General features: G+C 47.9%; 1 protein-coding gene across 2 annotated transcripts; it reads right to left on the bottom strand.

Annotated features, from left to right (window-relative positions):
* Positions 1-226: 226 nt before the first annotated feature.
* On the bottom strand, positions 227-26573 carry si:ch211-45c16.2 (mitogen-activated protein kinase kinase kinase 13). Of its 2 annotated transcripts, XM_062457300.1 has the most exons (15): positions 26506-26573; positions 20801-20882; positions 12325-13040; positions 10621-10804; positions 10149-10340; positions 9387-9545; positions 9075-9233; positions 8706-8814; positions 8195-8304; positions 7933-8049; positions 5921-6064; positions 4902-5619; positions 4551-4621; positions 4073-4364; positions 1756-3752 (listed from the first exon to the last, which is right to left on the bottom strand). In XM_062457300.1, the coding sequence occupies exons 3-15, from the start codon at positions 12941-12943 to the stop codon at positions 3651-3653; spliced, it is 2976 nt and encodes a 991-aa protein (XP_062313284.1). In that variant the 5' UTR covers positions 12944-13040; positions 20801-20882; positions 26506-26573; the 3' UTR covers positions 1756-3650. The 2 variants fall into 2 exon arrangements, with proteins under 2 accessions (XP_062313285.1, XP_062313284.1); XM_062457301.1 differs by lacking the exons at positions 20801-20882; positions 26506-26573 and adding an exon at positions 19609-19757 and having other exon boundaries at positions 227-3752.
* Between the last annotated feature and the right edge of the window lie 531 nt (positions 26574-27104).

Raw genomic sequence — 27104 nt, forward strand, 5'->3', positions numbered from 1 at the left:
TCATTCCCCATTGTTCAAACCCTCATTCAAGCCATTCTCATACAGAACCCCTCACACTCTATAAAGCAAGCCTCCACCCTTCCACAGAAACCAGAGGGCAGTTCTGGATGGCCCCCAGCCGGTCACCCCCCCCCCCCCCCCCAACCCCCACCCACCCTAGACACAAGTCCTTAGAACCTCACTGTGTTTCACCCACAGACAAGACAAACACAACCAGGTATTTGGTACAGTACCTCAGAGTTTATTCCATGCGATAGTTTGCTTTGATTTTATTTCTCCCTGGTACCTAATGCACTGTACACTGACTAATACAGGAACTTTTCAGGATTGGTTGGTCATAATGCCATTTGAGAGGAGAGGACATGAGAGAAACCAAGAAACAGATGTCAGGTACATGAGGTGAATTATGTCTAACACAGACTCTGGCACAGAATCTCAGCTACAAGTAGAGAGAAAGAGAGACCACTGAGTTAGTGAACTGTAGGAAGTCAGCTCGATCATGCCTTCAATGTTTTAATGTCTCCATGAACCTTATACCCTGCAGTGGAGTTTGAGGTGTACAGAGGAATGGTCTGTTAACCCAAAGTCTGACCCAGATATTATTTACCTGTCTGGGGCAGCAAAGCATATTCAGGTTCACTGTGGAACAAGTTTGACCCTGGACATGTGGACTACATACAGGGTTCAGAAAGAGGAGGAATAACTACATTTGTCCACCTTCAGACGAACATAAACAGGCGACCATGCTGTACATAGACTCACAGATGATCAGGAAGATATTTAGATATTCAGACAATGTCATGTTCATGTAGTAATAAATGACAACAAATTATATGGAATGCAAACAATCAAACATCAAGTATCCCAAATGATCAAAGTGTTCCATCTCACACCTGTTAGTTGTGCTTTCTTGCAATAATACAGATCAAGAGAAAATCTAAACTAGACAAATGATTCTAAATTGTTCCTAAAAATGAAGTTAACTATAAACTTGCCAGGTCATTCATAATAAATTAATTCAATAATCATGTAGGCCAGCTACAAAGAAAAAAATTAAGAGATCGAAAATGTAATTAAATTAGCTAATTTAAATTATTAAACAATCATACTTCACAGGATGCATGCCATATAGACATGGTTATTCACTCTCCACCACTTGTTCTTTGACCCAGTAATTACAACAGAGATTAATTATTGTAGGGGGAAACAGTGAGGGTGGGAACAGGGTCGACTGGTTCATCACAATGAACCAGTTCTGACAATGACATCACTTCCTGTCTATTCCCCCCCCCCCCTGGTCATTGGATATGTGACGGCCGGTAGCTCTGACCTGGTCACATGACACCGGATCGGACAGGTCATACAAGGTTAAACGATGGTTTATACTCAGAAGAGAAGGTGACATTGAGATCTTAGAGACCAGGGAGGTTACCTCTGTGGTCCCAGACCTGAGCCCTGGCTTGCATTCCTCCCTGTAAAATTACAACCCTGCAGTACATTTGATTTAACCCTTGTGTTATCTTCGGGTCATTCTGACCCATCAGTCATTGTGACCCACCGTCGTATTGCGACAACTTTACCGCATACAAAAACAAAGTGAAGCATTTTCTTTTAACCGTTGGGCTGTCTCAGACCCCCCACATTGCAAAGGTTAAAAGAAAATTATTTTTATTTGTTTTTGTATTGGGTAAAATTGGGTAAACACAATGATGGTTCATTATGAACCTTTGGGTCATGTGACCCGAAGGCAGCACGAGGGTTAAGAAGATACTCGACTTAAATCACGTGAACTTCAACCCTGACTGGCTATCCTAGAACACACACATATGCACAAACAAATGTTAGAACACAGGGTCATGTGATAAATATTTAACGTGTTCATAGTTACCCAAGATGCAGTATCCCTTTTCTAAAGTGGATGGAACAGAAGTTCTAGAAGGATCACTGGGAGGAACTTAGTATAGAATGAAAATTATGATATCCGACAACTGGCCTTTTAATATCAAAAGGAATTAAGCCAGCACTACATTACATAACACAAGGCAAAATAAATCCCTGCCAGCTATCTCCATCTAGTGGACAATGCCTTTGCTCCTATTCTCTATCTTCAAACTAAAACCTGAGCATCACACCAGCAAAGGCAAATACCTGACCAAAACGTAGCTGTTTACAACTACGAAACTGCTGTAAAAATATAGGTATCTAAAACTTGTTTGTCACGAACTTTTCCTTGCACCCTGTCAGCATGGCTGGCCAGCCTGCTGGACAGACCTGGTCCTGAGAGAGAGCCTACATTATTGCTGTTTCATTCAGTACAACACAGCATCCAGGTAGCTAGCACTTATCTTTGCTATGGTTTCACCTCGCGGCTAATCTAGAAACCTACCACACACTCCTCACACGTAAACCTGCCGAGTCACATGGTCAAGAAGGGATACTGCACCCTAACACTAACTACATAACACAGCATCTCTCCAACCAGCACTCCCACCATGATACTAACAGGTGTTGAAGAACAAGGCTTATCTGTAATACATACCCGAAACATACACACGCAAACACACCCTCACCAGTCAACACTGCTCTCTCTGAGGGCATCCTGAGGGGAGACATACTGGCATGCCTGCACAGTCTGCGGGGCATGTTCATAAAACACTGATACTGGATACTCGGTACAATCTCTGACTGGTGATGATGTGAGTAGAGAAGGCTTGTCTTGACAGAGGAGGGAGCAGGGTCAGGGGACTAGGGACTGGGGAAGGAGAGGTGACCTCCTTCCTGGCCTTCCTCCCTTCTTTAACGGCCGGACTGGTGCTGGAGTAAGTACCTCTTCCAGCTCCTGCCTGCTCTCTGGAATATCTGTCTGTCTGCTCGCCCATCATCCTCTTGACTCACACACATAGGTCCTTAGTTGGTTGCGAGCCATTTAGGGCCATGCTGAGATGAGACAGCAGGGGGCTCCATGGAGCATCAGACTTGTTAGGGGGAGAGCGAGGAAGAGGTGAGGGGGTCGGGGGGGTATTCATGCTGGTGTTGTTCACACTGTATTTTTTCCCCTGTTTATCCCTGTCTTGGGAGTTTGCCAGGAGTGTTGGTTTGTTCTGTAAACTTACAATAAAGCAGGCAGGACAGCATACTAGTCTGAGAAAAACAGGGCTGGTTGGTGGCCAGAGGGGGGGGGGTATTCTGTGTCTGGTCTGGCACAGTTAGGCCATCTACCTACGTAGACCAGCAACCAGGTCCTGCTGTCCTGTAGCGGTCCTCCATCGTTCTGGACTCCTCCACCACCAGTCTCACTAACACAGTGGGTGTGTGTGTGTGTGTTTGTGTTGTTTTTATAGTTGTTGTTTTTTTTGTTCATCTTAAAGTCTTAAAAGTTCCTGATTTTCCCTCAAACTCAGACAAAAATAAATTATGAATGTTACACTAGTTACTGTACAGTATCATTCAAATGGGATCCCTGCCTTAGGTTGCCTAGATACTGGGAAGAGGGAGGGGGACGGCTGGGAGCTATTGCAGGGGCGTTGCTATGGGAGATGACGGCGAGTTGTCTTTACAGTGGGGTCCTTTTATTGCCGTTGTTCCTGCAGGGTGGAGGGGCGGGGTCTCCAGGCAGAGGGGGTGGAACCTGGTCAACGAGGGGGCATGGTTCACCAGGAGGAGGGGGCGCCGGGCTTGTTGTTCCTGATGGTGGCGTCAGAACACTCTGCCTCTGAAGAGTCACAGTCCGAGTCCCCGAACTGCAGGGGGTTCTGAGGAGACAGACACAGGAGCATCACTACACCAGATCCTGTCCCATGACAGATAATATGTGTGATACATGTGTGTAGAAAAAGTTGATAAGGTATGTATGTATCTGTCTGTCAATCTTTCTGCAGTTAGATTGGCTAAACCTAGCTTTCACTGTCATTTACCAGAATTATTACGTACACATTCCAGGTTGTAAAAATCTATCAATGTTATGAGAGGCCAACAGCCTGGACCATTATCCAATATGAGAAATGGGGCCTACCAGGCATTACAGTGTTCTACAGCAGGCTGATCGATAGGGGTTGGGGGTGGGGGTTCTGACCTCATAACTGTGCTCATCTGAGCAGAGCTTCCCCAGGGAGATCTGGGTCTTGACCCGGCGCACGGCACACTCCTTGTCGGACAGGCCGTCGGACTGGGTGGAGATGTCGATGGGGATGTCAGGAGTGTGGGACAGCAGCTCGTCCAGGTGCTCCTCCTGGCTTGCGCTCAGGCACTCCAGCGGCCCGCTGTGGGAGTGGTCGCTGGTGTTGCCCTCCTCGCCGTCCGACACCGACAGGTTCTCCGAGCTGAAGGTTGAGTAGGACTGGAAGCTGCTCATGCAGCGGTGGGGCCTGGGGGGGGGTAGATGAGGAGGACGGGAGGGGGACGGGAGATGGATGATATGGGGTGTGAAGTGGAGAGAAACGTAAATGGGGTCATGGCCAAACACAGAGTCAGATTAACAAAGAATACAGATGACATTTTGAGACGATTTTTGAAGCATGCTAGCTAATCTCAAGTTTCAAGCCAATACATACCTCTGTCTCCTTGGAAACTCCACCTCACTGTCCACCTCCCCCTCCTCTTCTTCAGACGACTCGTCAGCACCCTGAGAGAGGAGCAATTGGTTAATAACCCCCCCTTCCTGCTCACACACACCTAATACACACACTTATATACATACACACATAAGCACACATAAGCACACCCATGTACTTACACACCAAAACAATCACCCACACACTCAGGGCCATACATACACACACACACACACACTTATACACACTACACATGTACACCCATGTACCTACACAAACACCCAGGGCCATACATGCAAACACCCACACACACATTGAGACACCCAGTGGCAAGGCTTTCTCGGTGCTCACCTTCCTGAGGGGTCTGAGTGTGCGAGGCAGGCCAGAGGGCAGGATGAGGCGAGGCGCCTCCTGCCTCTTAGGTTGGGCCTTCTCCTGGGCCTCGTCTGGGTCTGGGGCCCGGGGCGTGGCGGGCGGCGTGGCCTCACAGGTGCTGAGCAGCGAGTACTGGGGCTGCTGGGGGTGGCTGGGTGCCAGGAGGGTCTTCTGGCACTGCAGGCAGCCTGGGAAGGGGTGCGCCATGCAGCAAGGGCACACGGCCCCGGCACTGGAACCCGGAGCCAGCCCGGAGCTAGCACCCGAAATAGAGGATGCAGTCCACTGGCGGGAGTCCGTGGGGATGAGGTCCGGGCCAGACCCGGAGACGCGGCGTTGCAGGTGGTCGGTCTGCGGGCTGCGGAGGGCGGCGGCTGGCCCGAAGTAGCGCAGGTTGTTGGCACAGGTCGCCACAGCGTTCTGGCGGGCCTGGAGGGGCAGCAGAGGGCACTCTGGTGGCAGGGGGTGGTGGTGCTGGTGGAGTTGGAGGGGCTGCTGCTCCTCGCATGGCCCCGCACTGGACTTCAGCGCACCGGGGAAGTCGTTGTGGCTTCCCTTGCTGTTGGCACGGCGGTGCCGTGGCTTGCTGCGGTAGCGGGTCTTCCCTGGAGGTGTGGAGACCTTGGGGCTGCCGGAGAGGGGGGAGGGGAGGACCTCCATGCTGGGGATGCCATCGGAACGAAGCAGGTCAGGCCTATAGGGGTGACAATAGTGTTCTTTAGTAGGCCTCTATGCTGTACTCCAACGAGCCTCATGCTTGACACTTCACATTGCTTTAAGTTCTCTCCCACAAGACAAAATTATATTTAAACAAAACCCTCTGTGAGCTAGAGAGAAGAGGCTCTATATGTTGTGCATCTGTAGGCCTCTAAACTTTACTACATGTCACTTCAACTCGATAACAATACAACTAGATAACAATATGACCTAAGCATCAAACAGGAACATCTGAGCACAAGTTCCCTGCAGAGTGACCAGGCTGGGGAAACTCTGACCTCTTAGCGGGCATCGTCCCGGCCTTGTGAGTCAAGCTGCTCTTCTTCTTGATGAGCTTCTCCACTGCGTTCGGCCTGACGATGGGCCGGACCAGGTGGCGCTTGTAGTTCCCCGGGTACTTCTTCTCCACCACCTGCTCCCTTCTGGAAGCACAGGGTACCCTCACTGTTACAGGGCACAGCTGCCATGTTCACCTGTTAACCTTGCAATGCTGCGCAGGGTGACTCTTGTAGATAACCCCATTCCTTCAATTATTTTGGTTGTATCACACTGAGGCTTTTCCTAGGCATCTGTAACGGTGCGGCTGCCCGTTACCGCTAGCAAGCAACGTGCCGTCGCGGGGAAGCCGTTCATGCACCGCATGGCGAACGTTGTGCGGGGCTGGGCAGTGACACAGGGATATCCTGTGTCCGGACAGAGGAAAGACCCGACGGAAAGTCGGAAGGGTCTTTTTAAGACGTGAGCGCACGGAACGTAAGACTTTGTTGGTGGAAGGACAGGGGTGTTTGTATAAGGTGAGCGCTGGGGAGCTATTTAGCGGGCTAGACATTGTGTAGCAGGATGGTATGTGTATTTACCTGTCGGTAGTATTTTAGGGAATGTATTTATTTTTAGTTAGGTGGAGTAGGTAGTATAGTAAGATTAATTGATTTAGGAGGGGGATAATGGTCAGAATGGTTGAGGCTGCGCAGATAAAAGTGCAGCACAGAGCAGGTGGAGGCAGTGGGGACTAAGGGGAACAGCCGACCATACCTCTGGCGAGCAAGTATGTGAAATGCCGAAATGACCTGAGTTAGCGGAAATGTTTTGAAAGTGTCCGGTTATTTGGGAAGTTGTGTAGGTAGGGGAAATTAGGGTTCCAGAGTCTTCATTTTTTTCATTTTATTAAATAAAACCTGCGGGGATTGACTCTAACTCCTTGAATCACTGCCTCCAAGTTTTTGATCACCGCTGCAAAGTTGGCCATCCTACAGCATCAGTGAGAGGTGTCTCTGTAAGCTACCACATGTACACCACAAAGCCACCTCACAATGGCTCTGAAGTACTGAGAGTGGAAGTTGTGAAACCGTGAGCCAGACTGCAGTGTAAAGTGTTACCTGCAAAGTGTGTAAAATCTGTTGTTGTGGAACTGGGTCAGAAGGCCTGAGAGAGTTATTGTAGACAGACTACTGTTGTGCAAAGCTGTCTGAGACCCCAGAACCAGGCCAGGGTTGCTGGCTTAGTGGCTTAGACATAAACTGAAAGACTTCAGTATTACCCTTAAGATGTCTGGAGTCTGGCCCGACTGTGGCAGACATTCTTTTGTATCATTCTAGTACTGTAAAACTAATACCATGTCCCAACTGGATGTGACGTGAGTGACTAAAAGCAGTTAGACTGCCTTGTTTTCTATTGGAATGTCCAAACTGGACGCAAGCAATGCATGGTTGAGCAACGCAACGTTGAGCAACGCAACGCTGAGCAACGCAACGCTGAGCAACGCAGAGCAACGCTGAGCAGCGCGACGCGGCGCAACCTTTTTGTTGGACGCACTGTTTCAATGTGTTTTTTGTCGCTTGCGTTGAAGGCTCTGTATCACACAGTGTCATAGTAAAGTGGTTAGTTTACATGACGTAACAAAAATGAAAATGACGGATTCAGTGTGGACTGAGCGTCCGATGCGACGCGATAGTTGGACGCTCGCATCCAGTTAAGGCACAGTGTAATACAGTTTACAATAACCCTATTGTGACACATTGATGAATAGCTCCTGAATTATACAGTGAGTTGGACATTATGGTTTCATGGGGTAGGAGGGAGTCTCTACATTGTGTGGGGCTGGCCTCTACAGGTTGGAACACTGAACATGAAGACAGAGATAGATTCAATATAAATATATAGACATAGAAATAGTTTAAACATAAATACATAAAGACAGAGACAGATTAAAATGAGGTGAAATTGAGTTCCAGCTAGTTCTCTCTGCTACAGGATTCAGTGGACAGAACCAGGGTCAGAGGTCAGGACGTACTTCATGAGCTCCTTCTCTCGGACCTCCAGCTGCAGCATGATGGCGCTCAGCTCCATGTACAGGTTGTTGGCTCTCTCCAGCTTCCGCTCATAGTGTTCCCGGATGTCCAGCGCATGTCTGGGGGGGAGGGACAGGCACCATCAGTCACCGTAGAGCCAACTCCCTCACTCTCTTTCTCTCTCTCTTACTCTCCCTCACTCTCTCTCTTCCCTCTCCATCTTTCCCTCCCTCCATCACTATCTTTCTCTCCCTTGTCCGTCACCTGAGTTCATCCCTCCTGCGTCGGATCAGCTCCTCATCCAGGCGGTGGATGCAGGTCCCTTCACTCTTTATCTTCTCAAAGTGCTTCTTCACCTCCTCCCTCCACTCCGCCTGTTAAACACACACACAAATGGTCACATTCAATCACATCAAACTGTATTTAGCACAGTACAGCCTAGTCCAGATATGTATAAAGCCAAGTAAAACTACAGCATGACTCATGTGAAAGCATGTACTTCCTATATGTGTAGTCATTGAAAATGTAATTTAATTGGGACTGTAATAGTGAATATCATGTGATCTATAGTAAGTGTGCACTCATCTGAAGAGAAGCTTTTAATACTTCTGTGTGGGAAATTGTGACAAAATTTATTCAGAGTCTCATTCTAGTTTGAGTCATAATTCTGGTTCTAATTCCATTTAGTCTATTTTGATTTAGATTCTGATGTGGTTCTAATCCCAATTAATAAAATGTTGGTTCCATTTCTGATTGTTATGGTTGTGGTTCTGACCTGGGACTTGAAGTAGGTCTCCTGAGGGGCTCCCAGTATGTCTGCAGAGGCAATGTCGAGGTGGAGGAGGATTTGCCTGAAGGACGGCCTGTTCCTGGGCTTACCCTGCCTGGAAAGGAGAGGGGGCGAAGGGAGATTTAGAGAGAAAGAGTGAGAGGGTAGAAAGGGGAGAGGAGAGAGAGTGGTGGAGGGGTATGAGAAAGATGTTGTTGAATGAACACACAGTAATAAAATATGACCCACGACAATCACAATCAGTGTGTTTCCTTACAGTCATATCCAATAATTATTATTGAAACATGCTACCTGAACTTATGACTAGGCCCATCTCATACAGTTGGACCTGAACATCTTAGCCATGTTCCTCACCATGTCTGCTTCATGAGCAGCTTGAAGCCGTCGGGGCAGGTAGAAGGCACAGGGAGGTGTAGGCTGTTACTGCCCACGCCCCAGATGATGGCAGACGAGTCCACATCCTTGTACGGGATCTCTCCTGTCAGCAACTCCCAAAGCACCACGCCAAATGACCTGCGCACACACACAATCATACACGAGGACACACAACCACCATCACATACAAACACACAGGAACAGTGACACAATGTCACACAGTGTCGGACAGACCTGCTTCCTCACTGTCTACACCAGACAGGTAAGATTATTTAATATTTTCTCACTCACCAGATGTCCACTTTTTCAGACACTGGCTCGTTCCGGATCACCTCGGGGGCCATCCAGGCCACCGTACCGGCAAAGGACATCTTGGTACTCTTGTCACTGAGCTCTTTGGAGGTGCCAAAGTCAGAGATTTTCACAGTGTCATTGTGAGTGACCAACACGCTGAGGAGGGGACACAAATGGTAAGAAACCTTCAGTCAGTTCAGATGTAGAAAACGTACATACGATTCTTTTAACCTTAATGTTTGTGCGTGCCAAGCGTGTTCTGAGTTCTACGAGAATTGTGTTGGGGGGAAACAGAAAGGTTTACTGCAGACATCCCTGGATCTGCTGACTAACGCTGGGATCAGCACTGCTACAGATCCATGTAAATGGCATTGATTAACAGGGTTGGAGCAAGCTGAGCAGGCAGGTCTGGCAGACCAGAACACCAGAACAGTCCTGTACATTTTACTGGAGCTTTCTATAGAATAGGACAGCACATCTAGACTGTAGCTTTCTATAGAACTACTGTTCATCTCTAGACTGCAGCTCTTTATACAACAGGACAGTCCATCTTTAGACCATAGCTTTCTATCAAAACTGTACATATCTATACTGGAGCTGTCAATAGCACATGACTAGACAGCAGCTCTCTGTAGAACAGATCAGTACATATCCAGATAGCAGCTCTGTATAGAACAGTTAGACAGAGCAGACTTATACAGCAGAGTAGAACCAGTTGCCATATCACCACACCTCAAGTGATCTGAGTAGCCCACTCACTTTGGGGACTTGAGGTCCCTGTGGATGATCTTGTGGAGGTGCAGGTAGTTCATGCCGCTGGCGATGCCAGACGCCCAGTCCACCAGGAGGGAGGGGGTGACCTTGCGGCCGGCGCGCAGCACCTCGTACAGCTGGCCCTGGGCACAGTACTCCATCAGGATGCAGAAGCATGGGGCCTGGGTGCACACCCCCCTGGGGGGGAGGACAGATAGTGTGGGAGGGGTGAGATAAGGCGGGGGGGAGTGGGGGGGATATGGGGGGAGGAGAGAGAGGGGAGGAGGGGGGAGCAAAGATGGGAGGATTTTAGTGCCCACAATATAACCCAGGTGCTAGTTCACAGTAACTGTCTACCATGTCTGAATGGCAACAGGACCAGAATAGAAACACTCTCTTGATGTGATAACTTATATCTACCGGAGGAGCATGAGTGTGTGTGGAGGTGTGTGAGAAGGGAGTGGTGAGGTGGACCCACTTGAAGCCGATGATGTTGGGGTGCTTGAGCTTGCGGAGGTGCTTGATGTCGGTCTCCTTCTGCTCGCGGACCTTCTTGATGGCCAGCTCCTCTGAGTGGTACTTCCCCAGGAAGACGGCCCCCTGTGCCCCACTGCCCAGCCACTTCAGCTCTGAGATCTCCTCAAACGGCACCTCCCACATGTCTGAAGAGGAGTAGGGAAGGGGGTGGGGGGGGAGGAGGAGGAGGGAGGGGTCATGGAGAATAAAGAAGAGGAGGGGAGGAGGAAGAGAAGTGTACGTTTTTAGGACAGGCGATAATGGCAGGACTTGAGTGACCCTGGTATCACCCAGCTGCTGTTACACATCAACTGTAACTCGACCATATCATAATGAGAACAACCCAGGACCAGAACAGAAAATGCTCTTGTACTTTTAATGTAATGATAATGGAGAAGCTCATGTTAGAAATCAGCCATGATGGTACCCTGTAGGGCTCAGAGGGGCTATCTACAGATCAGATATACAGTATCTCTGTACACGGCTCAAGCTTCGGTAGTGTTATTGATTACAGGAAAGGCAGGCTGAAGGGACACTAGTGTAGGCCTCAGATATAGCTCTACACAGTGACTGCCTTTCTTCTTCTAGCTCTGTCTGTCTTACTGGCTCGATAATTTTGCTATGCTATGCTGTGCTGTATACTGTTATCAGTATCAAAGGGAGAGCCCATGACCCAATCCACTCTCTGTGTCAACAATTGTCCCATGTTTCACAGAGAGGCATATTAACCTGTTCTTTGCTTTCAGTTGAATCTTTATGTAGACCTAGATGCTGATGCTGACTGTATCAGTTGTGTTCATAATGAAAGCAAGAGCAAATTCATTACATGAGGTGACATCTGTTAATAACGGCCTATTCAAGGAGGAATCAGCATGCCATGCATATTGGACCGATCGCCCACCACACTTCCTGTCCCCTCCCTGAAGCAGACCCTCTATCAGCTGTGCTTTAGGAAGTCATGCTAAGTATAGGACCAGCTGACCAATCATCTGCGAGGCCCAACCCCAACCCCATTCTGTCTTAGTGGGATATGCACCATCAGGAGCAGGCAAGGGGGAAGCTGGCACATGCACGCCAAGGAGAAGCGGACTGCGACCTTTAATAGAACCTGACAGCTGGGAACACCAAGTAGAACATGCTAGCACCACAAAAGAAACCGGAGGAACGCCGGGGCGGAACAGAATGGTTCTGCTGCTGTCTCGAGCAGGGCTTCCCAAATCTGTTCTGGAGGACTACGTCTTCTAGGCTTTCCTTCCAAGCCGCATCCAGCACACCTCATTCTAAAGATTAACTGGTTGACAAGCTGAATCTTGTTTGCTACAACTTGGGGTTGAAGTAAAAAAACTTCCAGGAGGATCTCCAGGATCTCCAGGAGCAGGGATGGACAGCTAAAGTCTTGGGGGTCCGGGTTACTTCATCAGGACCCTCCAACGAGGGACTCAATCAGATCAGGGACTCAAGAGTCGACCGAGGCACATGGTCAATAACATAACATTAGCCTAGTAATTCATTCAAAAGGAGAAGAGATTGGTCAGTCGTTCCTCAGCTCTTGAATAACAAGACACCATGCCAGGATAGTATCACTAACACCATGCTAGCAGGGCCATTAGCACTAACATCAATGACAATTGGAAGGGAGGCCGTTCTTAGGGAGAAGCAGTCTAACCTTGCTGCTGTAGCTTGTACTCTGTGGAGTAGGTCTTCCCAATTATGTTCCAGACCGGCCTCAGGCAGCCGAACAACCCTTCCAGGAAGCCCCCTCCGCCAGAGCCAGCTCTCTGGAAGTGCAGCTTGATGTCGTCAGGGTGGGGGTGGTTATGCGTGCCCCCTCCGCTATGGTCCATGGGGTACCCCCCCTCCCCGGTCCCCTCCTCCCCGCCGCTGACACACCCTCCGTGGCCGCAGGAGTGGGGGGACTGAGCCTCCTCCTGGTCATGGTCGTGCTCCTGGAGCTGCAGCACGCTGTTGTCAAAGTGGCCCTCCCGTGTCGAGTCCTCGCTAAGGGCCGTGATGGGGGGGCTGGGGCCCCCAAGCCCAGCCTCCTCCTCCGCCCCCGGGGGCGCCAACATCTGGAGGGGCACCGGCAGGTGTGTGGGCGGGGCCAGGTCTGTGATGACAGGAGGAGGCGGAGGGGAGGGCGGAGGCTGGGGCGGCGTGGGGCCTGCGCTGCTGGGGCTCTTCTTCATGGCATCCCCGACCACGGTCATTTTGAGCTCCTCCTTCAGCTTGCCCACCAGCAGGCCAGGGCAGGAGGTCCAGGAGAGCACCTCGGGGGAGCTACCCATGGTGCTGTGCGTGTGCCGGTGCTGCCCGTTGAGTCGGGAGAGTGAGGCGGGCCAGGCCTCTCCTAACACACAGATTTGTCTGAACACTGGGAGTCACCTGCAGAGAGAGGGAGGGAGGGAAATGAACAAAGAGCGTGAAGCAGATATCACAAATCAGTGACTACGGTGATTCACCGTAAACACTAGGAAAGAAACGTGACAATGTCACATGAATTCCATAACTTGCATGCCTCCCCCCATAAAGCCATTACCAATGAATCCTGTCACTCCTGTTACCCCCTAACAGAAAATCAATACTCTCATTTCCTGTCTCATAGATCTGGGATTGTGAGAGCTTACATTAACAATGATTATTTTTAACCACACTGGGTAAAACCAGTAAAAAGAGAACGACTGAGAAAACAACAATAAAATAGGATAAGTGACCGAAAAGAATGGTAAAAGGTATATGAAGGGAGAGAGATGACAGGCAATGGAGAGAGAGAAAGAGAGAGAGAGAGAGAGAGAGAGAGAGGGAGGGATAGTCATAGACAGAGCTTGCAAGGTTCTGAGCAGGACAGTAAGGCTGAACGTGAACCGTAGCTACCAGCAGTGTCAGGGATTAACAGGAGGGGTATTATGGGTTGGGCTATCTTAACATCTGGACACACAACCGATTCTCACTGCATCATCACCCAGCAGCAGCAGGCAACACAGCGGACACCCGCACATCAACTATTCTATAGTGACCCGTGGAACATCTATACTGTCCTAATCTCTTGCCTGAGTTACGCAAGCACCTGCTATGCTGAGGGACAGGGGCTGGGGTAGGGACAGGGATAGAGGCAGGTGTAGACACTAACATAGAGACAGGGGCAGACCTAGCTGAGAAAATACATGGCCTTACATGGCCAATGCAGGCACAATCCAGAGAGTACACAAAATCTAAGAGACTTGACTTCTCCATGACCTCCCTTGAGGAAATGGGTCTGAAATCCAAGATGGAGAGAAACTTGAAGAGGACAGGTTGTACAGTAGAGAGAGATTTTGAGAGACAAAGACAGGGAGGAGGGGTGAGAGAGAGGGATTAGGGAGCAGAGAGTCACAGAGAGAGAGAGACTGAAGCATAGAGAGAGAGTCCAAGTGGGAAGACTGATATGTGGCAGGTTCCTCTGGAGGAAGGAACACAACAGTTACATTAGGAGCACTTGATTTAGCAAACCTGGCATTACAGAGCTAATGAAACAATCCTGAAAATCCTGCAACCAAGCATTCAAACTCATCTTAAATCAAGCTTACCCAAAGTACTGAGACATAAACATACACAGTGTGTACAGTGTGTACTGTGCTGCAGAACTATGGTTCAGGACTTTAAAATGTGTGTGTGTGTGTTCATGTGGGTGCATTGGTGAGTGTGAATGCATGCATGCATCAGTGTTTCCTCTATGTTGATTTGGCAGTGGCGGCCCGCCACGGCAAAATTTCTGCCGCCACGGTATCATAAATAGGGCTGTACAAAAGGCCGTCTATCAGCAGTGATTGTTAGAGTGCATGTAGGAGAATAGCACGGACACACGCTTCACACCGCGAGCGGGCACGCCCACCACTGTGCATCCTTGAGAACTGTAAGTCGTATAACTTATGTTGTCAGTTCATTTAAGCCTGTTATTGTATTAGTCTATAGTTCTTGCAAATTTAAATTAAGTTAAATGGTGATTTTCATGTTTGTACATGTTTGTATCTTCACCTGCTAGCTAAATTGCACGTGGCTGTTGATTCGATAGCGATTGCTGAATGCCTTTGCTCAGGTTTAGTATTTTAGGTGCATTATTATGCTGAAGTAGTTACATTGCATTAAGATAATGTAATTAATAGTGGGTTTAATGTTATTATTTACTACAGAATGCTTAGCCTATATGTCAAGATGAAATTAAGCAGACAGTGTACACGTGCTTTAGAATGGCCTACCTTAATCGATAGGCTAGGCTACTGACCATTTACAATCAATTATTAATTGGCAGCATTTATGCCATTTAGAACATACTTTATGATTGGAAGGGGTGTCTTTAAGTAGCCTAACTTTATTGCTTTAGGGGAAATAGGACGAAAATATGTGCAATATTACATTAGCTATTTGACTATTACATTAACCTGCTTCGAAATATAGTGAACTTCGTTTCGGCTGGGGGGGGGGGGGGGGGGGTTGTTGTTTGGACAGGCCTGCCCCCACTGCTAAAATAAATCCTAAAGGAAACACTGTGCATGTTGTGCATGTTCATCTCTATGTATATTCGTATGTGTCATGTGTGTGTGCTTGTGTGTAGGCATGCATGCACGTGTGTATATGTGTGTAATCTGAGAGCTATAAGGGTGTAGTGGCTGCCAGCAGCTCATCTATAATGCAGGCTGCACTCCTAGCCCGGTGCTGAGAGTGCAGGGGAAGGAGAGAACGCTCTCTCAGGTATCCAATAAATCCCTCCCTTCAACAGCCCAGACAGCCAGGCCTGGGGCCCAGGGGCCGCGCTGTAATTCCACCCCAGGAAGGATCCTCCGAGCTGGGGCTGTGACGTGGGCTTGAGAGGACGTGCGGGTGTATGTGCCTACATAAGAACACACACTAACAACACACACTAATACCCCTATAACCCCATTAGAAGCATAGAGGAGACCTTTCCAAAGACGACAATCCACTTTCTGTAAATGCCACCAAATAATACCATCCACTGGGTTAGAGATGGAACTTGAAGCTCTGCACAGATCCTCCTTATCTCCAGAGTGATCCACAAGGCTTAAGACATCATGGCTTTGGATATCCATATTCTCCATAACCTTATCTACTTCTAAAACAGGCTTTGTACGTGTGTATGCGTGTGTATGTGTGTGTGACCATGACTATGTATGACTATGTGTGACTGTGTATTTGTGTGCGCCTGTGTGTATATTTGTGCGTATGTGTGTTTGCGTGCCTGTATGCATGCGTATGTGTGTGTATGCCTGTGTGTGGGTGTGTGACCATGACTTTTCTCAGGGTCTGTGTCCCATGCATCACTAATGCCAGTTATCAGAGCTTCATGAATAATGTGTTGTGATTAGCAGAGACCCACGGTGTGGCTTCCACACGGACAACCTGGCCTCCACTGGCCAGACACTGACCAGGACTGTCCTGACACGCTGACCGCTGTGCAGGCAGAGAGACACACACACACATAAAGAACACAACACACACCAAGAGAATACACAATGGACACACAGACATACTGTACACATACTTATACCAAATCACTCACACACACTAAGAACACTAATACACAGTGAATCCACATGTTCAATAAACACTCAAACACTCTGATGTAACTGATTTCAAGAGTAAAATTGAGCGAGAATGTAGCTGGAAATAGACATACTGCCTTCCATGTTGAAATACAGAGTGGGAGATAGTGAGGGAGACAAGCAGAGAGACAGACACAGAGAGGGAGAGAGATACAGAAAGACAGAGAGAGAGAGGGAGATAGAGAGAAAGAGAACATGACAAAGAAATAGATAAACAGATAGCAAGAGAGAGGGAGTTATCAGGGGCTGATCCTTTAATCCTGCCTTTGGAGGCAGTCCTGTATAAACACATACCCTATCCTACCCCCACCCTCTCCACTCCCGCTCCCGATCCTACCCCCTACCTCCCCCTCCCCTCCCCACCCTCTGTAAATCTCCCCACGTATCTCCTTGCACTCGGTCTGCTACAGGCTCCCTGATAGTACTCCACCAGCCAGCAGCTTAGAGGAACACTAAACACAGGCTGAGAACACACACACATCACTACGACAGCAGCTCCCTACACCAGCCCTGTGTGTGTGTGTGTGTGTGTGCGTGTGTGTGTGTGTGTGTTTCCACAGGAGGAATGGAGCAGCTGGTGTAGCAGGGGATCAGAAACAGCGCACACACACACACACACACACACAGGCCCATCCCAGCAGACCCAGGCAGTAATCCCTCTCCTCCCAGACATCCAAAAGGGAGGTCCTCCTGCAACACAGCACTGCTGAAGTAGGAGACCAACCCTGGTCTCTCTCACACACACACACACACACACACACACATTCATATACATCAACCTTGACAAGACCATGCAGAAGCAACAGAACCCTTGTCAAAACAAATGAACATAATGCCATACACAAAGACAGACAGACGCCACACACACACACAGCATGTGTCTCCAAACACACACACACATACACACAGATGTGTCTTCATTTCTCAGGCATCATTAGGAAGAGATTCAGGGACCCGTGGGGTTCCACTCTGTAGTTAACAGCTGCTCCACCAACAAAAGAGCCCATTTAGACCCCATCCCAGCCCATAATTCAAGTGTTTCCATGTCAACACAGCATCAATTCTAACCTTCTGCTGGCTGTCACCCCCCCCCCCCCCCCCCCCCTGCAGCCTGGCCTGGCCCAGGTTAGCCTATAACAGGAAGAGAGAGGAGCTATGAGGAGGAGAGAGGAGCAGAGAGATGAGAGGAGGGAAGAAGAAAGAGGGGAGAGGAGCAGGGAGGACCATGGCTACCCTCAGATCCAGAGGGAGATATGATATCTGACTATAGTTCTCAGAGGGAAGCAGCTTTGTTCACAGAGAGTGTCACAGAAGAGACAGTCCAGTGCTGGAAGAGGAGTTAACGAGAGGCACGGACAACTCTGTAATCACTGTAGCTCTGCTTTGGGGGAGTGGTTTAGAATTTGATTCACAAAGCAAACCAGTCACATCAAACCAGTCACCTCAAACCAGTCACATCAAACCAGTCAACAATTTTGTCACATCAAGCTAGTCAGTGAGCCATGAATCAGTATAATTTATTGCTTGGGAATCTGCATGTATATCCACAGATGTCCACTTGACTCTTCTCATAATGAGACATTCAGATTGGCACGTTGAAAGATTCAATTCACAGCCAATACAGTTTGAGGGAAGAGATGTGAGTCACTGACACTTCACACACACACACACACCACCTCCACTGGCCCAAACCGGAGTAGATAAATACAGTGCAACAGTGTGCGCCACAGTGTCAGCGAGGCACCAACCAGCCTGGCCTCAGACAGCAGCCTCCCAAACACACTGACCCCATCCTTATAACTGTCTCTCTAGCCTGCTACAGCCTTATTCACATTCACACTAACTGTTACAGTAGTTTGAAGCTAGCTCCATCAAGGAGAGAGAAACGTGTAGGGGGGGGGGGGGTTTAGAGGGAGGGAAAGATAGAAAGTCAGAGAGGGGAGGTCATGCTGCTGGCAGGCTATTCTCCATTCTGACCCCAGTGAGACAAGCTCCCAGAGCAACAACAAAGGACACAAGAGGAGCCAGACTCCATGTGACCTGGGCTTGAGAGAGAGAGAGACAGAGAGAGAGACAGAGAGGGGGGGGGGGTGGAAGGAGATAGTTCTAGGGCTCCAGGAGTCAGGACACAGCAGCTGCTCATATAACAATCTGCCTTGTGCAACTACACTACAGAGGTGGCCAGCCAGCAGGCAGACAGCAGCAGACTGGCATACACACAGCCAGACAGGCAGGCATTCAGACAGGCATACAGGCAGGCAGGCAGACAAGCTCGCAGGCAGCACACCAACAGCCATACAGAGGCTGGCCGTGACTGACACCGTTTCAGCGATCAGAGAAAAAACAACAAAGAAGGCGAGCCGGGGACAAGGAACCTTATGGGAGGGTTGGGGTCATGCTGAAGAGCAGACCAGCGTACAATCTGTTCTCTCCTGCCCCAAGAGAAGCACCAGGCAGGGCTGTGACATCCAGAAGATCAATAAAGCACATTAGTTAGTCTATTAGCAGCTGCATGCTATTAGCGTGTGGCCTCCCAACCACAACACCAATCCATTTGGACTCACTCTCCACGTACAGGCCAATCGCAACCTGGCTTAGTGCTGTGCAAGTTCCCTTGACTACATCACAAATATGTTCTGAACACTGGGGAGCTGTTTTACCAGCAGCTCTGTAGGGAAGGATGGATGGCTCTGTTCATCTCTCCTCCTCCATCACCCAATCCTGGCTGCCGGCTACTCATCCTCCACGTTACATAAACATGCTTAGTTCCACTGGACAGAAGCGGACACACACACACACACACACTACTGGTGAGGAACGAAGGGAGAGAAAGAGCAAGAGAGAGAAAAAAGGGGATGCATATGGGGGAGGTATGTCCTAGAAATGCATAATCTACTCTCCCTGACAAAATGTTTGAGGGTGTGTGAGTGTTTTTGTGAGAGTGTACTATGTCTGTGTGTGTAACTGTGTGGGAGAGAGTGTGTGTGTGAGTGAGATTTCCAGAGGTGTTTGGGCAGGTGCTGGGGGTGTCTTGGTGTCTACGCCTCCAGCCGTCCTTCATCAGAGGGCACTGAGATGTACCGCAACACACACTGCCATCACCGACTGGCTGAGCCCAAAATAGACGCTGCACGCACGCATGCAAGCTCCCGCACCACAGACACAGGCTGTTACAGGAGAAACAAGAACACTTCCAAATAAATGCTACCTAAAACATCTACCTCAGACACACACACAGCACAGACAAAACATATGTATTTATACCTTCACACAGACTGACATACAGGAACAGACACATGCACATACACACAGACACACACACGTCCAAGGCAGCAGTACTGCACCATATTACTCACAGCTGTCAGAGCTCAGATGCATGGTCCTTCCTCAACACTGAGAGAGGGTTGAAAGACAAGAGGAAGAAAGGGAAGAATAACACAGGGCAGGGAGGAATGAGAGAATGAGAAAGACAGAATAGCAAAAGGTATTCCTCCTCCACTGAATCTTCCTGCGTCTGAGCAGAGTGAGAGGGAGAGGGAGAAAGAGGGAGAGTGGGCGGCACAGTCACCAGCACCGAGAGCTACTCACGTCACACTTTTCATGAATGGAGCTCCCTGACGCAAGAAGGGGAGGAGGGAAAGGGGGTCTCACAGACGAGGAGATGAGAAAGGAGGAGGAGAGGCAGAGGAAAAGGAGGAGGAGAAGGGGGGGTGAGAGAAACAGGGGGTCCTTCCAGACAGGGGAACATAAGAGAGAAGGGGGGGGAAGAGGAGTGGGAGATGAGAGGAAAGGAGGAGAAGAGGTAGATGAGGGAGGAAAAGGAGGAGGAGTGGGAGGTGAGACAGGAAAAGGAGGAGGGAGATGAGCGAGGAGTATATATACATCTTATACAACTGTGGTTCCATTCGTTTGCCATTTAGAACTAAATCCTCTTTTGTCACGGGGTGGCTTAGCCAAACCATTACTCCTTTACTGAGACCCCCATCTGTGCATCAGCAGCACCATTGATTGCGTAGGATCAGCCTGAAGGGCTGCACCTGAGGCCAGCCCTGACCCCAGGGGTCCCTGTACCCCAGGGGTCCCATGCAGCCCGCATGAGTCCAGTCTGGGGGACCAATGGACTCAAACCACCTCAGTTTTTACTTCCACCTCACACAAACACACACAATTTCACAAAACACCATGCAGACACTTGGCAGGAGAGCTTCTTTCCCTGAGGGCTCTAATCTCTCCTCCACCATCTCACTAACACACCACAAATTAAAGTTCCCTGCCTGGCTAATCCACAACAGGCCACATGTAGGTCACACTGATGTAAACACAATAAACCCATCCACCTGCATGTGTGTGTTTATGTGTGTGTAAGAGTTTCCGAGTGAGATAGAAAGAGAGAGAGAGAAAAGGGGATGCATATGGGCGAGGTATGTCCTAGAAATGCATCATCTACTCCCCCAGACAAAATGTATGAGGGTGTGTGTGTGACTGTATTTTTGTGAGAGTGTACTGTGTCCGTGTGTGGGACTGTGTGTGGGAGACAGTTAAACTGACCTGTGAGTGGATGATGGGCATGTCCCAGAGTGTCTGAATGTGTTCTGGACTCAGGAAGACAGGAAATTTGATGGCTCCTCACCTGCACAGACACACACACAGGACAAAGGTGAGCATGTAGGAAAGGTTCTGGATCAGTGGTCCGGTGGATGTATAATATGCTGCAGGTGGAGGACGACTGATCTGTGAGGAGAAAGATGGAGGTGAAAAAGAGGGGTGTTGGGGGATCACGGCCAGTCTGGAGAACAGCTACCTCCGCTTCTCATTTCCACCCAAAATCTCTGGGGTGGATAGGGAGAGGTCTCTGCATGGCTGGTCATGGGATGGATGGGGGGAGGTGTGTGTGTGTGTGTGTGTGTGGGGGGGGGGGGGGTTCTGGGGTCAAATCGATGCCCTCCACCCATTCTCCAGAAGAGAATAACAAAGGAAGGTACGACTGCACCTCCCTCCTTTCTCCCCCCTCCCTCCACTCCCATCCCTCCTCCCTCGAGTAAAAGGTGTGAAATAATATTCAAATTAGTTTGAATGGTCCAGATGGTCCAACAAACAAATCTTCATTAAACAACATCAGCTGTTGAAGGCTGAAAGCACTGGTTAACATTAACAGACCGTAAAAATCACAAACAGACCGGTTTCCTTCTTGAACTGCACCAAAGTAGAAGCGGATGCTGACGTTAATTACACGCATGGCATTGCTCCATTTCTGATGATAAATAATGATGATGATGATAATCAGGTTTAGACTGTCAGTAAATTAACATGATCTACAGTCCATATTAATGGCTGTGCTATCATGATGAAAACACAAGCCAATGCTTGAAGACTTACAAGCAAGCACATTTGAACGTGACAACTCACAGACCTCGCCACACAAACAAAATGACAAAAATACACACCCCAAACATAAACATCAAAACAAAAAGTGATACACACACCCGGGGACTTCCCTGTGCTGACTGTGCCAGTTGAACATTAATGGTAAAGCTCAGGGCCTGAGGAGGGAGGGCAGCTCTACCCTAGCTCCAGAGGCACCAACAGCATTCCAAAGGTCACATAATCTCCAGCTTGAGCTCAGGAGGAGACAGACAGGACACGTAGCATTAGGAGGTTCCGGAAAGTCCCATTTTTTTGCCAAACCAGGTTCATGTTTAAAACATTGAATAGACAGACTTTCAAGAACTACTTTCCTAAGAACACACACACTAAGTCAGTCTCACTCCCTTTAAACTTGTGGTTCACAGAACGTGATATGGACAGACAGACAAATTGATCCTTGATTTTCTGCTGTACTTTCTAAACACATTCTTTGCATGTTGCTTTGGGAAAAAAAACGCCTGCTAAATGAAAGACAGGCAGACAAGCAGACAGACATCAGCTCCAGCCATGGAGCTGTGTTGCATCCTGGACAGGCTGTGTTATACACACTCATTACTATTTCACCAGGAGTGGAACAGGCATGCTGATAGCTCTAGTGTCCCGTGCATAAATAAGGGAAACTCAGCCACGCACACACACACACTTTCAGTGGCCCAACCCCTTTCAGGAGGCCTTACATGAACAATGGTGTTTGGGACCATTTTTATGGTCTACATCATGATCCACAGATGGAGAAGAATCCTAGAATCCTAGATAAACTGCCTCTCCGTCTGCCTGCCTGCCCGCATGCACAATGCCCACCTGATAATCCTAAACATGATTGATGTGACTGTGTGAGTAATGTAGAGAACAGAACAGCTTGTCTTCTCAGGATGACAGTAATTAATGTGACCAAGACTTCTTGTATGCAATTATGACCCTAGCTATCCGAATGACGTGAGCCAGGGATGAGAACACTACTGTGAGAACAGCCAGCTCTGAGTGGGGGACCTCCACACATCCCTCTACTCTTTATCATTATTTACTCCATCCTTCCATCCCTCCATTTTTCAGCCCTTTATTCATCACAGACTAAAGGGGCAAGGATGGGGAAGGGAGAAAAGGATAAGCAGATAGCAGGACAGAGAGATGGAGAGAGAGGGAGGGAGAGTGAGAGAGGGAAACGGATTGGATTAGAGGAGTGGGGAGGGCAAAAGCTGGTGAAAGTGGCTGGGATCACGGTGTGTGTCGGGGATGTGGGGGGGGGGGGGGGGGGGCAGGAGCAGCTGCATATTAGTGCTGAAAGGATGAGGGTGAAAGGTTATGGTGATATGCTAGGTCATGTTGGGGGGGGGTGGTAGAGTGATGAAGCCCCAGGCTATAGCCCCCCTCCCTTTTCAACACACACACACACACTGCCTGGGTGCCGATGTGCTGTGTCCTGCTGCTCCACTCGTGTGTGTTAATGTGCTCTCCATGAGGAGCTGCAGGCTCAGGGTCATTATAGCAGCTCAGAGACACACCACAAGAGAGCAGCGTCTGCTTCACAGTGTACACACACAAACATATACACACACATGCACACAGTGTACACACACACACAGTATACACAAACACACAGTATACACACACACAGTATGCACACACAACATACAGTACATACACACAATAAACACACACACACACTTAACCACACAGTATCCACACAATAACCATACAGTAAATATTTTCACAGCATTCCATCCCATCAAAATATAGTCCTGTGTTGAAATTCTGACAACTAATCGAACATGTCATCAGGTCATGTACAGTATGCCCCTCTACTCCCCACCACAACAAAGAACAACACACAAGCATATTGAATGCTACAATAACACAGAACAATATTGAGCTGAATCCAACTGTCAAATGTAAGTCTACATGTAGTCCAGCAGTTTGTATTATAAACTTCTGGCATAGAGATATACTGTTTGAATATGCCCTAAAAAGACTGTTACTGTTGGTGTTACTGACATTTAGATCTGGCTCAGCTGTACAGTAGAGCCCAGGGAGGGCTAAGTTGGAAGAGAGAGGGAGAGAGGGAGGGAGAGAGAGATGGAGGAAGGGAGGGATGGAGGGAGGGAGAGACAGAGGAAGGGAGGGAGGGAAAGATATGGAGGTGGGGGGTGAGGGGTGGAGGGTAGGAGAGATGGAGGGACTAAAGCACATCAGGAAAGGAGATATCCAGGCTAACCCATAGAAGCTCTAAACTGACAGGGGTTAGAGTGAGAGAGGAAAGAGAGAGAGAGAGAGAGAGAGAGAGAGAGAGAGAGAGAGAGAGAGAGAGAGAGAGAGAGAGAGGAGAGAGAGAGAGAGAGAGAGAGAGAGAGAGAGAGAGAAAAAACATCGAGAAAAAGAGAGAAGTAGATAAAGGGGGGGTCATGCTCCTTTCTTTCCTTCAGCTTAGGTTTTGTCAGCCAGTTGTTTGTTTTGTTCTGCTTTGCTGTGTTTCAAGGGCAGCACGCCATGTACAGTCCTGCCTACTGCCTGAGAGCACACTGTATGACCTGGAACTACAGAGACACAGCTGACACAGGGGGGAATGTCCCTGTACTTACTGTAAGTCGCTCTGGATAAGAGCGTCTGCTAAAAAAAAAAAGACTAAATGTATTACCACAAAGCATGCATACAAACTGTTCAGTCATTCACTTGACTGACTTGACTCACACACACAATCAATAGATCCATCAAAAAACACCACTCTTATGAAACTAAATTAGTGAGTTTTTAATTCAAACTCCTCCAAACTGGCACAGAACAACAAACTCATCATGAATATGTAGGATCATAAGATCCTAGTCCTCTCTCCAGGGCTAGATTTAGAGAGAGATCCGTCACATGTCAATTACATACAGCCCCCTGTCACCATGCCCCACCCTCCCCCTGAAGGCTTTTCTGCTGCTCACTCCTATGCTGATGTGTGTGGGTTCCCTTGACAACTGGACTAACACGTTGCCATGCAACCACATCACCAGAGGTGACCCTCATCTTCAGAACAAACTATGCTGGGTGATCTTCATCAACAGGGCAAGGATCAGGGTAGAGGTTCCAGTGGTCTGCGTTTAGGCTACTAAATTGACAGACGACAAATAAAATCAAATTTGTAAAAAAAAAAAATTCAGACAACATATCTGGTGGCCTACAGTGAGCGCTACATGTGAATGCTTATCTTTGAGCTTATCATAACCCCCCATATTACAATTGTACATTTGTAAAAAATAAAATATACATAAATGTTGTTGCAGTACTTGAGTATTATGCAGTATACATTCCGACACACGATCAGACACATGCTCTGTCCTCGCGTTTGGGGCAGGCTGGTGTAAGGTTTCCCTTTGCCATACTTAAAACAAAGCCAACCACTGACAGGACTGGCTTCCTGACACATCTGACTGACTGGAGTTGCCTGTAACTGCATCCTGATACACACCCTGAAGACAGATTGGAAAACATGCCTCCAGCCATTACGGACACACGTGGACACTTACTGGAAACCTCTCACTCCGAGGGAATACAATGCTGTTTTTTACAACCCTGCATCCAGATCCACAGCTAGCGTAGCATCCAACATCACAAACTGCATATGCTACTGTACCCGTCACAACGTGAATGACTGCAAGTTAAGAGCGGGCGACTGATGGTTTGTTTAACTATATTATTTCTCAATCTTTGTTTTCGCTGATTTATTTATTTTCTAAATTACAGCGTAACAATTCTCGTTGGATTTGGTCTACCTCAGCAACATTATTTAGTAGGCTAGTTTAATTTCATATTATATAGCTAACCTAAAGTAGCCTAGGCGGCAGTAGCCAAGTGATTTGTTTATTGTACAAGAGAAATGAGGATGACCAGGTCATGAGGGGAACAGTAGGATAATTTACATTTAGGTCATTTTAAGGCCAATTTTATAAGAAGAGATTTAAAATAGATACTATTGTTTGTAGCTTAGGTGAACCGATTGTGCATCCCAGAAATTGTTAGAGAACGGCTATCCAGCAGTTTCGGTGCTGGATGAAACCAACCAAAATATCTGCTAGGCTACAACCAATCTCATATTGAAAGTTATAACTTCTTTATCAAAATAGTGTCCCATGTACAAGGCACGGGCATCACATTTACTACATTGCTGCATCAACAGATCAGGCTACTGTCAGATTGTTTCTGTCACACTGAGAACCTGAACAGTGAATGTACTCTTGCATATGGTGGATAAACAGCCAGAAAAAAAACAGAAGACAGTCTGTCTGACAGCCTGTTATGCTTTGGGAATGAAAAAAGTAGGCTGTAGTTGAGCTACGTAGGCTGGGTTAGGCTTTATTTCATGTGCACAGGATAGGAACCTCGGTTTGTGGGACCTCCCATTAATGCGGACACAGCCTAAATGATGGTGTTATTTAAAACCAGAATGGCATGTACAATCTAAAGGATTACATAAATATTGCAATCACGATGAAAATCTCACGGGGTCGAAATTTACCAGGAGTCTGCAATCTAAAGTAGCCTACCCCACACGACAACCCTAGTTCAAAAAGCATAGACGTTGTGTGTTACGTTATTCCACAACTAATTGTCGTAACTAAATGTACATACATAACTGTTCAAAGAAATATCTAGGCTACTTGAATCGAAATTGTCCACATCAGTAACATAAAGCTACAGCACCGCTGCTGACATCCACAGCCGCGTCTCAGCACAAATTTAAAACTAATATATGGACATAAAACCGTGCAATGCATATTCTACAAGGTTTAAAACGTAAATATAAATATAGACAATTCTATTCATATATATTTAAAATTGAATAACAATACCGTTTCAGTGCTCTCCGGTCGAGACCCGCCTGCTCGCTCTGCTCTGTCTCGCTAATGTAATCCAATGGTTTAATCCAAGTCTTGTGAGCATTAACGTCACTTCCGTATTTTCTAAACAATTCACCTGTAACCCGTGTGAGTGTATGACTGGATAAAAATAGATTCTAGGACCATGCGCCATTGTGTCTAACAATACCATGTAGCCTAATACGACGTTAATTTACTGTTAAGTAGCTAGCTATAGTGTGCTATGCTCAGGTAAATATCATGACAAATACATTTTTGTAATCATAATTTTGAGCTTCGAACTGGGAATATTGGTAAAATCACATACACACTCAGTATGAAAAACAAGGTAGCATAATAAAACAAACAAATAACTTTAGCACATACACAAACCAGAAACGGGTTTGAGATACTGTAGAATGTGGAATTAAAACGAGTGAAAGCGATACTGCAGTATGTCTGGCCACCCTGTCCCCGACCAATAAGCGCGCGTGAAACTGACTCCGAAACCCGGGAGCGCTTTTAAGTCGTTGAAGAATGTTTCTGCGAAAGCAAATGTGTGCAGGTGCATGACAATACCCCCAAAAAGTATT

The sequence above is a fragment of the Osmerus eperlanus genome, chromosome 3 (assembly GCF_963692335.1).
Source record: "Osmerus eperlanus chromosome 3, fOsmEpe2.1, whole genome shotgun sequence".
Taxonomy (NCBI): domain Eukaryota; kingdom Metazoa; phylum Chordata; class Actinopteri; order Osmeriformes; family Osmeridae; genus Osmerus; species Osmerus eperlanus.

Bases quoted from the DNA above. Each gene is read 5' to 3' on its own strand.
- si:ch211-45c16.2 (XM_062457301.1), bottom strand. From the start codon at position 12,943: ATGGGTAGCTCCCCCGAGGTGCTCTCCTGGACCTCCTGCCCTGGCCTG. The intron at 10,341-10,620 runs GTGGGTCCACCT...CCTCCCCCCCAG, and splicing joins CCCAACATCATCGGCTTCAA to GGGGGTGTGCACCCAGGCCC. The intron at 9,546-10,148 runs GTGAGTGGGCTA...TCCCCTCCTCAG, and splicing joins AGGGACCTCAAGTCCCCAAA to CGTGTTGGTCACTCACAATG.